The following is an 18,822-nucleotide window of genomic DNA, read 5'->3' on the forward strand; positions in this document are numbered from 1 at the left end:
TTCGTTAAAACTTTCATACACGATATAGACTGAATTAGTTCAGATATATTAAGTATTTGTTTGTATATATTGACTTACCGTGGATTTCTGAAACCAAAATCTTTGTATGAAACATATTGTCATCCCCATCATCTTTGACAAAACAACTTTCTTGTGTTTTCAAAGGGGCTTTTGATCTCAAAAACCCACGGTTAATGAACCAAATTGGCTTTGCTAGGTCTGGAATTAACGCTGCTATAGCTTTCATTTTCAACTACATATGTAACAAATTTTTATTGATTAATAAAAAAAAAATATTATATGATATAATTTAGTTCCTAGAATATATAAGAAATTATAATTTATGCTTGAAAATGAATTGTGTGTATGACACACTTATTTGTTTTGAATGCGGTATTTATAATGGTTCAATGTTACTTTTTACTTGGATTATAATTAATTGATATAAATTCAATTCCTCCCACTTGATATAGTCAATACGAGTGTTTTCAATAATCTTAGATGCAGTCCACACGAGTGTTGCGGCGACGGCGTGACTTAATAATACAGAAAATTATAAAAACTTTAAATTTTCATTTAATACATTGAAAGTCATACTCAGTGTTTTCCTACAAATTAACCGTCTCAACGTTTAAGTTGTTTTATTTTTATTTATTCGTTTGTTGCTGCGCGTGCGCCGCAACATCGCCGCAACATCGCCGCATTGTTAGTGTGGTTTCTCTTGTAATTGTCAATGGTTTGCTGAACGGCAACAGTTCTAGCAGAGTCCTATTTGGTCAATGATTAATTATAATGATAGGGTTATTTACTTGGTATATTTGAAGCGAGGTTTAAGGCTGGTGATACATCTATATATTTCTCTATGTACAGATAAAAATATATTTTTAAGATTATAAAACAGAAACAATCTGAGAGATTCAACTCAACGCCAATATAAATATCAATTGTATTATTTAGAAGCGATATTTGTGAATCTGTGACCATGATATAAATATGCGTAGATTCAACTTTAAGTAACGAATGTAGCTTGTCTGTTTGAAATTATAAGTAGCCCGAGTAAATGCTTTATGATGTATAAAGATAGCAATCGATGTTTTTAACTTCAGACTGATAATATTAATATGTTTGTCGAAACATTAATTATATATTATTTGATCTCAGAGTATTCTGTTAAGGGTGTTATATAGTGGGAGCGAGTTTCTAGTTGCGGTCGCTTGTAACAAACCATCTTTGAACTCGTGCAATAACTCTATATAGTGAAGGATGACGTAACGGAATATTGCACAGAAATCTGTCCGATAGATCTGTTATTTATAATATGACTATGAGTCATCATTTTGTATAGTATTTGCCAAATTTATTTTGGTACTCTTCGTCCTAGAAAGATATTAATTTATAAAGAAAAATTATTTTATAAAAGGTCTGTTTAAAGACCCGAAAGATTCGAGCTGAATTTGCATGTTCCGTATGCGGAGTGATTCTAGACTCTATGTCGAACCTCGAAAGCACGGAAACTGCACATTTACTTCGTGATTTCGAAAAAAATTAGACTTAATAAAATATAGAGAGATATATTTATTTGTTTAGTATAAGTTAGTGACTGTTCCAAGTTCAATTTTAATAGTTCCGCTTTATTTCTTTTTATTTAAATTTCTGCAACACTATAGTAACATTGGATTGCACTTTTTATTAATAATAAAGCTACGAACATACTAAAATTGTAGGTAATCCGTAAATTTTGCATAACATCGATTTTTCTTGTCCATGGTCACCACAATTGTAATTCTGAACTATCCGTTACTTTTGTATATTTGTTATTTTTTTGTGAACATAACTTTATAATTAAAATATTTTATAACAATATTTATCATTATTATTGTTTTATTTTCATTGTTTAATGAATTCATAAATTGACGCTTTGGAAATGTTTTAATTGCATAGACATTCGAATATAAAGTGAAGTGGTTTACTTTATGTATAACACAACCACAAAAGACTTTTTAATATTTATTTAGCCTAATTTATTTTAATATTGAGCGTGGGGTTGTATCTTTTAGTCTTATTTTTATAAACAATATATAAGAGTATATGTAAATTGGAGGCGCAATAATGTCCCCAAATGTATACTTTCGTCTGCATTTGTTTAAGAATGCATACAAATTCTTCCTTTTATAAAATATTTATAAATAACGTTTAAGCAAAGAAAAGCAATGTAAATGTATTAGATAAATATTATTCATATATGTATTTAAGCTATAAAACCTTGTACTAAGTTTGTGATGTATTTTTAAGAAGTCAGTACAACTAATTATTTGATATTAGACTTTGTAGAATTCGCTTTTGTCAGAAAAGAAATATTAAATGATTGAAATGTACAAGGCGACATTTCGCCACACATTATAGAACTGTAGTAAATGCTGTTTGTTGATGTTTAGACATTCTTTACTAGAACGGGATTGTGACCCGTGTATGTGATGCATTTTCCTAATGAGTTTTTTTTTTTGTAATACTTGTTTTGTTTTCCAAGCTGAAAATTAAATGTTTTGATTAAAAATTTATGTTGTATTTTTTTTCGCCGTCCTCAAGTACATGGTATTTCTTTAATTACCCGAAAATATACATAGCGTTACCTATTGCCGGTACTGATCATGTTTAAGAAATAAAAAAAAAAACATAGACCAAAAAAACTACTTTTTGGTCGATTGCAAAAAATATGATATTGTGCGCTACGGCTTAACCATTTTCATTGATAAAATGAAAAGTATTGTCTATTTTTTTACAGTTTTTTAATTTAAATTTGTATATCAACAAAAACTTTATCATTGACTACCTTTTACCCGCGACTCTGTCCGCGCGGAATAAAAAATAGAAAACGGGGTAAAAATTATCCTATGTCCGTTTCCTGGTTCTAAGCTACCTGCCCACCAATTTTCAGTCAAATCGATTCAGCCGTTCTTGAGTTATAAATAGTGTAACTAACACGACTTTCTTTTATATATATAGATGAGTAAGATAAAAATAACGACCATACATTTAAAATCATAGAAGTATTCTACTTAAGTTCCTTTTTTCTTGATACTCAAAAATTAACCCTGTATTTTACTGTAAACAAGTTGGAACGAAAAATTTCTCGCAAAATGTACGGTGGTGGATTCTGCAGCAGCGTTACCTGGGCTACGACAGTTATTGCATAACTTATTGAAAAATCAAATTGATTATTACCATCATAACTAGGAATAATTTAATTTTTACACTTTACTACTTATTTTTTTTTCCACAAAATATACATGTATGAAGAATTATTTATAAAGAAGAAACAGTTACGTTTATAAACAGTTTACGCAAAGCTTCGTAAACAGTTTAATACAATTGTTACTGTAAATAACTAAACGATTATTAGACTCTAGGCTGGTTCTAAATGCAAATAGAGAGTGATTCACGTGTATGACTCATCCAAGTTACCCCTTGATAACGCACCCCTGACTCACAGCTTGTCCCACAATAGCATGCTTTATGAGCGTAGGGTATAGTTTCTCACTTTATAGGTAATCTTCGTAATTAGCAATATAACTTTATGAAAATTAAATGATACAAATGTTGAACAAAAAAGAGCATAACTACAAGATTACAGCTACCTATAGAATACTCCGTCTTCAGCGGTATTTACAACAGTTATGACTTGCCTTCAAGATTCGCAATCATAATGCATCACAATCAATCCGCGGTTCCTCCGGTATTGCGGATGTCCATGGGCATCGGATCAACTAATAGATGGCGAACCGATAGTCATTTGCTCCCTTCTTTTATATAAAATAAAAAACAAAACATTCATTTAAATATTTTGCTAAACTTTTTTGTGTTGGTCAAATGCAATTTGAAGCATCAATGGCCCAATGACAATGTGTATGGACATCCAACCACATGCGATTTGATTCCCACCATTCGATTTATACCCAGACATGCTAGCAAATCTAGATTTTGGAACAGCTTTTAATTTTAATTAATCTCTTATTATAAAAAAATGTGATTTTATATGAATAATATTAGTAACTAATAATATTAAACTCTTAATTCTTATTGCTGTTAACATATGTTTTACTAGTTGTCACCTGCGACTCATACGGCGCGGAAACAAAAAAACTTAATTATTAGCCAATGTGTTCTAGACTATGTTCTACATCTATGACAAATTTTATCGAGTTCCGTTGAACCGTGAGATACCTACCATTAAACATCCATCCATCCATCCATAAATTCAAACATTCTCATTTATATTAGTAAGATTCGATCATTCTCATCCGCAACCGAATATTTTTAGAATTAGTTTTCGATGTTCATTTGGCACGATATTATGTGCGTCTTTTACTCTGTCGTTAAAACAGCGGATTAATTAAAATTTTAATAAAAAATAGTCAGATAATATGCATACACATACAGAGTCAGCTTCAAAGCAAACCCCCTTACGGTAAAAAGTAAATAAACTGCATGTGTACATGAGAAACGAAAAAGTTTAAAGGCCAGGGCAGGGTAATCAGGTGTGCGAAGCGTCTCACGCCCTTTTAAACAATCATAACACGTCTAAGAGAGCAAGTCTGGGTACATGAATAGTGCGTAATGCGTACAGAACTTTACAAAAAAGTAAATATAACGCAAAATATGCAAACCTATGAATACACGAACTACCGCCAGGCTATATGTTCCTTAATCAGTGTCTATGTTTTATACATTTTTGTCTATGAATAAAAGAAAGGTGAAGGTCCATGAAAACAAAAGAAGAATAATTAATGACGAACTACAAAAGTTATTTATTTGTAGTGCTTTTGTCTAAGGAATATTTTTATAACCGTAAAATACCTTTTGCGTTTATACCAAATTGAAAACTACTCACGTTTAAACTTTAAGGCCGGATTCCAAAGTGCATGATACTGTGGATGGTAACTAACGTTTTTATGGTAGCGACCACACAACGCGAGTCGGTGCGCGACGCGCCACTGACACCACCTTTAGCGAGATACCACACGGATGGTGCTTTGAAGGTTAGGTGCTGCAATGGTACAGCTTTATGCCACACGGTGTGTCAAAAGTATTTACGGAACGCATCTCGCGATGAACCCACATCCATTTTTATCTGTGAATAAACGACACAACAACAACAGGTCACGCTATATCTCAAGGGTCCAGTTCATCAATTACAGATGTAATAAAGTAATACAAACAAGATACATACATGCGGCATGTTTATATGGCTCTTTACATGTATACAGACTCAAAAATACGTTTAAGCTTTTTTGATAATGATATGATTCAAACATTAAGCAAAAAAGTAACATTTAATAAATTAAAGAGAATTTTAAATCCTTTTCTCTGAAATTACTGGTGAGACAAACAGATGTCATTATTAAGATACTAATGTTATAAATGTGAATGATGGATGGATGACACAAGGTATCTCCAGAATGGCTCCATCGATGGATCTCTCTAATTTGGCATAGATGTAGAACATAATCTGAACGATTACATAGGCTACTAATTACGTTTTTTTTTTAATCCCGCGCCGACGGAGTCGCAGGCGACAGCTAGTAAAAAAATCGTTTATTCCAAGCCTGTGCCCATATTTTGTTAAGAACATTATATCTTATAACCACGATTTATTTGCGTTGCTTGTAAAGAAATTCCAATTTTGAAAAGTCTTGTCTATCTGTCCGCAAATTGGAGTTTGATCCGGGTAATATACAAAACGGCTGGAGTAATTAAAAAAGGATTATCTTTTATTGGATGGTAGCTTATGAGTGTGGGAGTAACAATAGCTGATTTTTTAAAATTTCGCGCTGACAAAGTTGTGGGCGAGCGCTATTACTACCTCCTATAGAAGCTCGCTATTTGCCCTGGGATCGATACTATCGGGAACATTTGCGCAGGTCACTTCGTTATTTGCAAATAAGCTATAAATAGTATTTTTTTAAAACTATCAAATAACTAACTAAAACTATATTTCATATGCTGTGTTGTATTGACTTATTATTTTACAAAGGTTTTGCCCCAGCTTTTATATTAAACAGAAGGTGCTATCGATCTAAGTTACTTTTCAACTTCAACTTTGAAGTGAAACGCCCTGGAAGAGTGGATATCAATCTCAAAGGAAAGAGCGGTTTAAAAATCAATAGAAATTAAAGATAGAATTTTCACTTTCAGACAAAAGTTATCTATATAAGGCACTGTGGGCAAAAAAGCACGTGCCCCCTGTGAGGTTTGAACTCACGACCCCTGGTTTACGAGACCAGTGCTCTACCACTGAGCTAAGAAGGCCTTACTCGCGCTATCTAAATACTAGAAATAGATTCTTCTAACTTTTACAGATCAATACAATTATATAAACACTGAAATATCCCTATAGTTAAGTTTCCCTTGTATTTTCTTTAATTTTGACTGTAAACCAAATAATAAATGTTTGTGGTTGTATTGTAAAGGACGGATTTCATTAACGTAGTTTTTAATTGTTTAATTATGATTAAATAATAAGAATAACATAATTTACATCTAAAAGAAAATAACTTAGATTAGCATGAAAAATAATATTGATGCCCCCTGTGAGGTTTGAACTCACGACCCCTGGTTTACAAGACCAGTGCTCTGCCGCTGAGCTAAGGAGGCTTCGATAGCTTTAGTACAAAATGGGATATGATTGATAGCTTTTATTACTTATTTAAGCTTATAAATCTTGTAATTACTTACAAAAACAGACGGTTTGCACTAAAACGTAATGTACGTAGTTTTGTAAATTAGGAATCAACGCTTTCATTGTCACAAATCTTAAATTAAATTTTATTAAATATAATGCAATAATACCAATTAAAATATCGACTTAAAAATACCCTATATAATACTCACTTGTAATAAATAACATGTCGATTAATTTTAACTCTTTGATGTATTTTGATGTTATTGTATTGACTAGCAATCTGCAGGTCCTGGGTTCGAATCCCGTCATGTACATGTAATGAAAAATGTAATGAAAAACACATGTAATGTGTTTTTCGGCTTTCGATTTTCATATGTAAATTAATCCGACGATTGTACGGTGAAGGAAAACATCGTGATGCAATCCGCACATATGTGAGGGCCATACCAAGTGGAGGTCCGTGATTTCTGCCTGCCCCTCTGAGATACAGGCGTAAGTTGTGGGTATATTTAATATTTCATTGAATTCAAATTGTTCAATAACCATCAAATATTTCCGGAATATGAAAAGACGTAGTTTCTGATTAAATCTCGAGATGTACTTGTTTTACTGACCCTACTCAAAAGCCATTATACTGTAAGTACCCACATGTATATTGTGTTTTGTTCTAAGCACTTTTGATTCTTATAATATAGAGCTCTCATGGTAAAGGGGTTTGTTTGAGCATTCTATACATATACCTACTTTATTTGGCCCAGTCTTGGCACATCTCTGACAACTCTTTTATATCGGTCTCGTAGAACGCTCTTATCATCTTGTTAGAGTGCGTGCAGAATTAATTTCTAAAAGTAGTCCCGTCCCATATTGGATGTCAAAGTACAAAGATAATTCGAAGGTTTTCTTAATTAATATGTCATAATGGTAGGCATTTAGCTTAATGTACATGCAAAACTTTAAAGATAACGCTACAATTAAAATTCGTTTTTGTCATAGAATAATGTTGGAAATAATAATGTTTTAGAGATAACTGAAATGTATACAAGAAAATAATCTAAATATGTTTTTTTTAATCGTAATAAATGTAAAATATGAAAAGCTATTGTTTAATATGCGATGTTTTCTACGCTAAGTACTTATATTTTCTGACTGAAGTGTCCAATATTACAGCGTCTCAAAAGGCAAGATAAGTTTAAGGGACTAAGCATAATATAACATTAAAGTCCAAAATCACCTTTTGTCAAAACACGTAAACCCACAAATGTCAGACCCATCGCCCCGGTAGCTAACGAACTTTCAGAAAAATTGTCCAACAAGAACTTTTAATTGTAATTGCACGAATGCACATCTAATGAAAAGGGTTTTAATGAACTGACGATATGCGACCGAAGGGTAACCAGAAAACGCCCCCAACATACATAACCAACATAATTCGAACCACTCTTTCATTACTTTGGTTACTAATCAGAGACCATCTGTTATGGACGCTTCATATCACAGGGTTGTACCAATTTAAAGGTATTACGTCATTAAAGTTGCTTTGGTAAACAATATTTTATTCGGTAGTATTTTAAGTTCATTAGGATACGAATATGACGGTGACTTGGTGTCATACGGTAGTGAAATAAATATGAACCCTAAGTTTACGCGTAGCTAAAAAAATATAGAATAGGACTATTTTGAAACCGAATGGACATACGTTATAATTATCATTTACTAGCTGCTGCCGGTGACTCCATCCACGCGCAATTAAAAATAAACTTAATTAGTAGCTTACGTGTTCTTTTAGACTATGTTCTACATCTATCAAACTGTATAGTTGATACTGACGTGTGTAGGCAAATTAACTGTCAATTAAAAAGTACAGTTCTCAGTTTTGCCTACACACGTCAATTTAACTGTATAGTTCGACTGTTCAACATGTCCAAGTTCGATTATAAGAAATTTGAATTTGGAGTGCCAAATTCCGAATTTGATTTGCTAAATAGTATTTTAATTAATATTTTCTGCCGAAAATCAAAATAGTAATTTACTAGGTGTGGCCCGAAACTCCGTCCGAATTTAGAAAAAACTCAATTTGTAACCAGTGTTGTGTTCTCCTAGACTGTGTTCTAAATCTATACCAAATTTCATTGAGATCCATGCAGCCGTTCTGGAGACACCTTGTAACAAACATCCATCCATCCATCCATCCGAACATTCGCATTTATAATATTAGTAATATTTATTCGTAAAGATCAGATTTTAAAGTAACTAAACTTATTATTATAGTAAAACTTAAATAGTTACTATTCAGAATAATATATTTTTAATGAAAAATATTAAAAAAATATTCGGTCTCCATACTAATGAAACTGAAGCCTATGTTACCTGACGTTAAAGCAAAGCAGCATAGGTAAAAAGTTTATTTGAAAGTAATCTTTCGGCGAGTTCACTCGTGGTGCACTATGATAACATTTTGAATGAAATTATTTTAAAATAATTTGGTTCGTGATAAAAGGTGAGATTAATAATACTGTACATTTTATAATTAATTTTTTTTTTAATATAGTAATACGAAACATTATTTCAATTGTTTTTAATTTTTTTATATTAAATAAGATAACTGATATTAAATAAAAAGGGAGCTTTTGGAAAACTTTTCTTATTTTGGTCTGAGCTGTGCGATTTTTAATTAATATAGTTAAGATTTGTTTAGAAATTAAATTAATATTAATTCTTAAAATTAATTCTATAAAAGTTAAACTAATTTTTATTTTTATACATTAACTAAATTGTCATTTTTACAGTTGTGTTAAGTTAAAATATTTATCTTAGTCATTTTCTTTTAAATTTGTACAATTTTCATTACACATACAAACGCGTTATTTAGTTATTTTATTTTATCTGATGTTATTTATATATTTTTATTAATTCGATAATTCGATTCTCAGATCATATTATGGATTCTAGTTTATTCATATTTTTTTTTAAATTAACTGTATCCGTCGGATTAGAGAAATTGTGAAGCCGCGCTCTGTTCTTATTTATAAAATACATATTTGCAAACACGTTATCTTCCAATTTTATCGCTTTAAAATAATTTGTGTCCAAATCTTTTGTTAATTATATCGTAACGCATAAATGATGGCCTTTTTATTGAATAAAAAGAAAGAAGAAATAGTTTTTACTTGTTAATTGGACTTAGTAAAAGTACTCGGAAGGCGCTAAAAGTTTTTAAGTGTTCTCTAACATTAGCTCAGTTTCCCTTTACTGAGGCAAAACAAAATATGACTCACCCCAAAATAAGGGAGGTTGCGTGTACAAATGCACTTCTTTAGCTCCGCTGTAACTTGAACCCCAACGCCCTCCTGGCGCTTTACTAATTGGATTACAAGGGAAGTTGAGCTTAGTGGACGGGAGATCATTTTATGCTGGCGTTTATTTTAAAGTTAATATGCTGTGCGTACAATTCTTTATTAAATTGTTTGTGTATGATTCACAGTTGTTGTTGTCAAAGATATGATCGTAGAAATCATACTAAATGATATACTTCATTTTATTTTTGTTTTTGTTGCAGTTCACGATGATATTCATGAGGGTTTTCATGTGTAGTATTTGGTTTGTTGGGGCGTTTTCTTTAGAAGCGGGTAAGTTTACAAAACAATTTTCATTTCTTACTTTTTGTTACTTTTTCAAATTATAAATGCGCATGTTTGCATGAATATTTATTACAAGGAGCGAGTATGCGTCATGGATCTGGGTAAATCTTTCTAATATTATATAAATGTGATGGATGGATTTGTTTGAAGATACCTCCGGAGCGACTCAATGGATCTTGATGAAATTTCACACATATGTCATACATACATCTGGAAGAACATATAGGCTACTTATTAAGTGTTTTTTTTTAATTCAGGACAGAATCTCGGGAGACAGGTACTCGGTACCAGCGGGATACGTTCGTTTTTTTAATATATATTTACTCCATAATTCTGCAGCGGTTAACTTATTGAACTTTGGTACAGATATAGAACATAGTATACTTCTTCTACTTATTCGTCGAGTTAACTTAAATTCCGCGCAAAAATCTAGTATAAAATAAAATATACTCGTACCTCAGAATAATGCTTTAGTATAAATTTAATTGATACAAAAACTTTTTTTCCCGACTAGTCGGAGGACAACTTTTTTCGCGAGAAAATATTTAACTATCTCTGCCACTACATAAATTAAATATTAACTTACTGGTCTAGTTTTAATTTGATGTTTTTGAAATATTCTCAATATAGCGTGATTTATTTAATATTCACGAGTCGGTTTTATTAGTGGTATTTAAATATAATTACAGTAAGGAAACAAACGATAATTACGTTCCAGATGTGGTGGTGTTAAGGGCGGTGCGTGGGAGAGACGCGAGGCTACCGTGTGGCCAAGGAAAAGTATTTCTAGACGGACCTGATTCCTATGTGCTTTGGCTGAAAAATGACAGAGATTTTCTATATCGTTTCCCCAACGAAAATTCTGGGAGCAGGTGAGCACTATAAGAGAAATCCCAAGTAAAGCAAACTATAAGAGAAGTCCATTGTTATAAATTTTAAAATAAAAATTAAATCCATCGTAAATAATCATAATTTAAGTGTTTTGTTTTTGACAAAGTACACTAAAAATTTAAATTGTTAAATCCTAATATAGTAAAAGAGATTTGGGTAGATGTTAAATAGGTCTAACGGTGGGTTTCCACTGCAATGACTCTTACATAAATACATATTTTTATCCCTTACATTCCCCTTGACAAAACAAATACTACTACATACACTATGTATTAATAACACGAGTGAAAACTAACTCTAATGTTCTATTTACTATGCACAAAGGTCTTCACTTATATTACTCGTATAGTATTAATGTATCTCGTCAAGGTGGCAAAGGTGTTCATTTTCCCATTACATATCGTAGTTGAGTGTTGACAGCTACTGCTTGATAGAAATCAAATATATTTTATCAATCTTAATAACTTTAACTAGATCCAGCACGCTTTGCAAATTCTTGGTAATCTAAAAAACTATCAAAAAAAGCCATAGTTGAAGAAGTGACATTAAAAACGGTTTACATAAAAACCCTTACGTCCTCCTCCTTACGTCCTAATTTCCTTCATTTTTGTCACAATTTGAATAATTGTTTAGAGACGCATATGGAAAAGCTTACAAATAATTTTATTCATTTTAAGATTTTTTTAAGTTTCAAACGTGTTAAATACACATATACACAAACGTGTTAAATACATATACACAGTCTTATATATAAAATTTCCATGACACAATGTTAGTTACCGTACTCCTCCGAAACGGCTTTACCGATTTTTATATGCGTATGCAGTAGGTCTGAGAATCGGCTACTATCTATTTTTCATACCCCTATTAAGTTTTTTTAACTGCGCGCGGACTGAGTCGCGGGTCAGCTAGTAATTTTGTTAAAAAAATATTTGATGATTAAAGATTTAACAAAATTTGCTTAGGATCTTAGTCTGTAAATTGTTCTTAAGACATCTCTAAATTCATAGGATATTCTAAGCTTCTTTGAATGCAAGAACAAGACAGTGTTAACCATTTTTTCATCATATTACATTAATATTTTTGTAAAATAACCAAGACTGATTTTTATTACAATGTTTTAAAAATGTTTTAAAATGTCATCAGAGTATTACGGTAAGCATCGTTGTTTGAAACCGATAAATCGATAGTGCATGTCGCTTCACGGCGAAGGTAATGGGTGACAATTAGGTGACAATTTATCCACCCCTTGTAAATCGTTCCACCCACCATTTATATTGGCAAGATCGTAAGGTCAAGCCGTACAACCCTTGCATCTCATTAACAATTGGTCAGCTTTCAGTTTAAGGTTAATTTGGTACAAGGGCACTGTAAACGCTTTGAAAGTTTTATGATTGTGGTGCTTGTAGAAAAAGAACAATGTAGGTATATCATTGTGAAGATTAATATAAACCAATCTAATACCTGCATTTACTTATGATTATTGACATTCCTTCTCTCCTATAATGACTCTTATAAGATCGTAGCGGTGTATTGCGTGTACCATCATTTGTTTTTCTTGTTCTATGTAAATTTCCTTAGCGTTCTATTTACTTTCATTCTGTCAGACTAAAATTATTATTTTTTAGTTTCAGTTAAAAATTTTCATTTTCACTTAAGCCCCCTTTTCAGGTCACTAAACCAGGACCGTATTTTCGGAACGTCCTGTGAATCCGGCTCGTGTCACGATGACACCTCACTCTTGCTCAAGCGGGTGTCTGACCAAGATGCAGGCATTTACAGATGTCGAGTGCATTACCAGGCTTCACCTTCTCAGGACTATGTCATCGACGTGAGACTGGTTGGTGCGTATACTCAATTCTGTACTACACGTGTGCAGGGCCTTCTCAACCCGGGACTGATGATAGGAATTTTATTTGTTTATAATTTTTTTTTATGTTATAAAACCTTTAATGTTTTTCTACAGAGAGTCCAGGCATGCCAAGAGTATACAGCAACTCAGGAGTTCTAATCAAACAGGGATACGTCGGCCCCCTCAGTCTAGGGTCTGATCTAACACTCGTCTGTGAGGTTGATGACGGTAAGTCAAGACGTTTTCTATTTCTTACCAGAAACACTATTCTATTTATTACCAGACATTACACATTTAATTCGATTTCAAAACATGCATCACATATTTCTTTTGTTAGCACCCTATTAGGTTACTTATAGGTTATAATATGCTTTTGAATTACTTCAACTGATATTATCATCTGGTCATCATAATCATTTCCCATTTTTTTCTGCTTCATATTTTGTTCGGACTTCCTTTGCAGTCAGACTTTGCTAAAGGTTTCGCCTAAATAATATTGATAATGATAAAATTGCCAGAACAACCGGACACACTGGTATACTGGCGTCGTAACGGCGTGGTGATCGAGCGTGCGCACGAGGCGCGGCCGGGCGTGCTGCGGGCGGAGGTGCTCGTGAGCAATGCGACGCGCAGCGAGCTCGATGCGCATTACGAATGCCTTGCGCAGAACGCTGACGTTACCGAAGCACTCACTGCCAGTGTCGTTATTAGGATGTACTGTAAGTTCCAGTGCTTCTTCAGCTGGCAGCTTAACTTTTCAAATGTATTGAAAGGTCATGATGATATGTCGGTCTTGGCGCTGGTGAAAAAGCTGTTCTTATATGAGTCATCTGCATGTAAGAACACTCTCCACGACCAGTCGGAAGAATTAAAGACCATTGGTTTCTGACTCTGTATATAACATATAAACAGAGATAACAATGTGTTTTAAACGGGAATTTTGGTCTCTGAAACAAAAGTGTATATTTTCTAATGAATAAGAATTTTTTATACATTATCTGTTACAGTGCCGCCCATTAGTGTAGAGATCCGTTTGAACCACAACTTTAACTTCGAGGCGGGGCAACCCCGAGTAGTCGACTGCGTGGTGGTAGGTTGTGTGCCACCTCCATCGATCACTTGGCATCTAGGAGATAATCTGCTCAGACCCAGTGTACACAAGGTAAGCTGTTTCCAAAGTGAGTTTAAAACAAAAGAAAAGTAACTACTTAGTCATTAAAAAAAAACAACAATTGACTGAACCCGGCAAGAATTCGAATCGAATTTAGCTTTATTAGATTTGCTCTTCATGATCCGTTCATTAGGTTAGTCCAGAGATTGTTTCAATGTTGTAGACGTAACTGATACATACGAGTAACGCAAAATATTGACATCTGAACTCCAGGCAGACAGTGACAATTTCAATTATGGTAAAGCTTGAATTATATGTAATTGGAATATAAATTTGATTGCATGGTTTCCATTCTGTACTCATTGCTGCAGGAGTTACATGACGGCAACTACACTGTGTCCTCGCTTACTTTGGCGCCGTCGCTGAGAGACAACAAACGCAAGCTAGTGTGCAGAGCTCACAATTCCCATTTGCCTGATGAAGTGTTCGAAGACGATGTCACTCTGAATGTTGGATGTGGGTGAACGATATTATGCATACTTAGAGATACCTTTCCAGTATTGATTTTTTTTTAATGTTCTTAGTTCATTTTCGTTTTGACATCAATGTCTTCGTTTTTTATTTTTTCACATTTCCTAATTCTAATTTAATTTATTTTTTATACCACGCTATTACTTTATGTACTTGTTTATTGACAATAAGATTATTACCATTACATATTATATAACGTATATTATGCTTAGATCGACCGTTGTGCTTAACATCTCGCGAAGAGACAGTGGGCGCTGTCCAACGAGAAGCGGAGACTTTGACGTGCATCGTCGAGGCTTCGCCAGAACCTATTCAATTCAGCTGGACTTTCGCTGATTCTAAAACTTTATACACCAGCGTCAAAGTAAGTTATGCAAAATATTTATTCTTAAAATTCTGGTTAAAAAACAGAAGTACGTTTGTTGCACCAAGCTGTTTAGAAAGTGTTTCAAATATATTAAATTTCTACAATTTTTTTTATCAATAAGGATAAATAAATTTTCATATTCTTTCTTCATTTAGATACCATCTTCCTATTGTTAACAGAAAGTACCAGGACATCATCATCGTTACTCTTCAACTTTAACATGGCTACCTCGAGACGGAGATTTCGGACTGCTTTATTGTCGAGCTACAAACAGTTTTGGAGAACAAAAGAAACCGTGCACTTATTCGATAACATCTGGAGGGCCGCCTCAATCCCCGGACTGTAGTATACTACGTTCATATCCCCACACTGTACGTGTTGAATGTCAAAAAGGTAAGTTCTTGTATGTATTTAGAAGTTTTTTTTCTACAGAATATGGGGCAAGAATCATAGTATGCGTCAAAATACAGCAGTGTAAGTGCTAGAAAGAAAGAAATAATTTAATGCATTCAAGACAGATTGTTATCTAGCACCATTAAAATCGTTACTCTTCACCGCTTCTTCTTTGACGCCCATTACATAAGATTGTATACTAATAATTTCACCAAATATGAATTAATGATGCTACGATTAATTTTAGGATGGGATGGAGGTCGGCCTCAAATCATCCATTTAGAACTATTCGGCAGCGAAGGAGGACTATTACACAACGTCTCCAATTCGGCTGGCCATTTCCACTTGTCTGATGTGGAGGAAGACAACAACTTGACTGCTATACTATACGCAAGCAACAATAGAGGAAGGAGTTCATCTAAAACTATGTACCTTCAGGCTGCCTCAACGTTAAATGCCTCAGGTACTTAAAAATTATCAATTATACAACATTAACAATTAACAAGCATGATTTTAATATCATATGTTATTAGATTGTGATTTTTTCCTCATGTTTTAGTTTGAATTTAAAACAAACTTTTATTTTAAGCTATAACAGAACATCCTACAGTTACACTGAAAGGGCAGTGGTTGCAAGCACTGGCGGGGTTGTTAACTATCATTGTAATCATCGCCATAGTTGGCGTCTGCTTACGGATGAGGTGTAAACAGGAAGACTCGGAGAGTCCCGACCTGGTTCTCCGTTCTGACGGTAAGAAATAAAGTTATTCTTTATTATTATAAACATTTACCAACACAGAGATATTAAACGACATTAACAATTTTATTAATCTAAAGTAACGATAAGTTTTTAATGTCAGTGAATGTTTGCTTTTTCTCTATTTATTGTAAAATGCCTTGAGAAATATATTTTTTTTCTTATAAATTTAAGGTGTATTCCACCGTGAACCAGATTTCGAACGTGAAGAACGACTACTCCGTACGACTAATATTACAGTCAACCAATTAGCCGCTTGCCAAAACGTAAGTACTCGCTGCCGAAGATAGCTACTGAAGCTTCACTACTCCTAGTCATCATCATTATTATTCATCACCCTACAGATATTCAACGCTGAACTAAGTCGTATGATTAAGTTAATGTTCAGATGCCAGTCGCCATTTTTACACCGCCCAATATTTAAGAAGACAGCGAAAAAATGCGATAATACCTGTTCATCAATTTGAATGTTATAGACACATTGGTACCAGTCAAAGATAAATTTAGACCCTTGTACAGGAAACTCTTGGAGAGACATTTTTAACAAACTTCACCACATTTCACCATTAATCATAGTTCATCATTCATTACATCACATATCGGTATTCACAGAGCTGGGCATTAACTCGTTAATCCGTTAATCGTTAATTAACGAAGTTAACATTTTGCTTAACGGATTAACTTTTAAGTTAACTTCAAAAAGTGTTAACGCTTTGTTAACTTCCGTTAAACTCAACTTCCGTTAATAAAAGTCCGTTAATCGTTAAATTAGAAACTTGGAGACGTGCTGTCATTTTGTTTAAATTACGTGCCACGCCACGCTCGTAGGTTCAACTATGTTGAGCGACTGGCGGCGACTCGAATGGTGAACGAACGAGTTGATAATTGATATATGTGAAATTCGCGTGCAATTGTGATGCATCAGAGCGTCCGGGAAAGACGTGACCAACAGGACAAAATCAAAAGAAGGTTCGAAATAGTATATATCATAACGAGTATATAAAAGCAAGAGTATGTAATAGCCCACATTCCGAACGCTCTTCGTCCCTACAATACCCTCCAATCCCTTTTTGAGCAACTGTATTAAAACATTTTTTTACTCGTGCTTTTTCTTTAGCTTTTCCAAACTCGTGCGATCTCTTTCCCAACTGTCAAAATAATGTCCATTAAAAAGAAAAAACCAACCACGAAGTTTTTACAAAAATAAATCATTGAAGTTTTTATGATTCATGCAAATATTGCTAAAAAGAAGCTCCTAATTTGTTACAATGTCAGATTTAATGATTTTATTCAATGAATTAGGTTAGGTTTCATTTTATTTGATCTCATTAAATTTCATTTCATATAAATAAAAATAATCTACTGAAAACTTGGCCGTTTGGGCATAGTTCCCTTTGCCTACCCAGAATGGGTGAATAAAACAAAAAAAAATCTCTGTTTGTATTCTTTTACGGTTGGCGCCATTTTTCAAACATTTGTTACAACACAACAGTTAGTTGAGTTTATTGTGTTTTTATTATTCTATTAAATTGCTTCATTTTTTCGCAACTGTATTAAAAATAGTTGTTCAGTGAACGTGCGGAACTGTCATTAGAACTTGTTTCAACTGTCAACCCTCACCTTCGGCTGCGTCTCGGCTCGGGTAGACATTTGTCGGAACTCTTTGCAATGACAGGCTTTCCGCACTCGTAATGAAATATACTATAATGCTCTAATACTATGTCTCTTCTCTGTCTCTTGTCTCTAATACTAATGTGTTATAGAATAAATAGTCAAATTACTATTTTAAACAAGTGTCGCCACAAAAGTGTGAAATTAGTATGTACAATTTTGGTATGGTTAACTGTTAACGATTAACTTTAACTTGCGTTAAATTTTCGAGAATTTAACGCTTTAACGATTAACGAAGTTAATTTTTTAATTAACGAATTAACGATTAACGAAGTTAACTTTTCGATTAACTGTGCCCACCTGTGGGTATTCATGATTAAGCGAAAGTAGTATCATGATGGCCTTTTCAGGCCACCGATCTTAATGGTAATGAATGTCCGTGGGATATTCTCATAAGAACAGCTTTCCATGACCTTCCGCAAGGTGTGTACACGGAAGAACAACTTTTTTCACACTTTACCAGAGCACGGAACGGCATTTTACAGGTGACAAAAAAGTAACCTAGTTAGTAGTATGGCACGTAGATTTCGAGTCTTCAAGGCGCAGTAGTTTACGTCGATGTGTGATGGTTATACTTTTTATGAAATATTCATTTTCGTTTATAATTAAGGGTATATGTTTTATTTACAGCAATACGCATCATCGCCAGTGCCATCTTGTCGGGTATTAGTTGGATGTGGCTCACGATTACCACCACAAGATACGTGTCCCGCAAGTCAGCACTCTTACTTCGTTTAAATTGGAACACTACACAAAGTTTATATTGAAATTAGTAACTTGAACCATGTGTGTATATCGCTCGGACACAAGGAATTAAACACGCTTCTTGCTAAATCTAGTGAAACTAGTAATGTTAGCAAATATTAGTAACATGCACTGGTTTTTGCGTAGGAGCAAACCTAGAGATATTCGATAAATGTCAAAACATCAGA

General features: G+C 33.5%; 1 protein-coding gene and 2 non-coding genes across 3 annotated transcripts; 1 reads left to right on the forward strand and 2 right to left on the reverse strand.

The window, feature by feature from the left end:
* Nucleotides 1–6,234: 6,234 nt before the first annotated feature.
* Trnat-cgu lies at nucleotides 6,235–6,306 on the reverse strand. Its single transcript has one exon. It is a non-coding gene; the product is annotated as a tRNA-Thr (tRNA).
* A 273-nt stretch (nucleotides 6,307–6,579) lies between these two features.
* On the reverse strand, nucleotides 6,580–6,651 carry Trnat-ugu. Its single transcript has one exon. It is a non-coding gene; the product is annotated as a tRNA-Thr (tRNA).
* A 3,604-nt stretch (nucleotides 6,652–10,255) lies between these two features.
* Nucleotides 10,256–18,679, forward strand: LOC106716997 (neural cell adhesion molecule 1-B). The gene is made up of 13 exons (XM_045686233.1): nucleotides 10,256–10,305; nucleotides 11,036–11,189; nucleotides 12,880–13,052; nucleotides 13,175–13,288; nucleotides 13,579–13,779; nucleotides 14,068–14,222; nucleotides 14,543–14,687; nucleotides 14,915–15,066; nucleotides 15,249–15,462; nucleotides 15,710–15,925; nucleotides 16,052–16,213; nucleotides 16,394–16,485; nucleotides 18,521–18,679. The coding sequence occupies exons 1-13, from the start codon at nucleotides 10,263–10,265 to the stop codon at nucleotides 18,626–18,628; spliced, it is 1,929 nt and encodes a 642-aa protein (XP_045542189.1). The 5' UTR covers nucleotides 10,256–10,262; the 3' UTR covers nucleotides 18,629–18,679.
* The last annotated feature ends 143 nt before the right edge of the window (nucleotides 18,680–18,822 follow it).

This window comes from Papilio machaon, chromosome Z (genome assembly GCF_912999745.1).
Source record: "Papilio machaon chromosome Z, ilPapMach1.1, whole genome shotgun sequence".
NCBI lineage: Eukaryota > Metazoa > Arthropoda > Insecta > Lepidoptera > Papilionidae > Papilio > Papilio machaon.

Coding starts and splice junctions, on each gene's coding strand:
- LOC106716997 (XM_045686233.1), top strand. CDS start 10,263: ATGTGTAGTATTTGGTTTGTTGGGGCGTTTTCTTTAGAAGCGG. Junction 15,067..15,248: donor CTTTATACACCAGCGTCAAA/GTAAGTTATGCA, acceptor TATTGTTAACAG/AAAGTACCAGGACATCATCA. Junction 15,463..15,709: donor ACGTGTTGAATGTCAAAAAG/GTAAGTTCTTGT, acceptor GATTAATTTTAG/GATGGGATGGAGGTCGGCCT.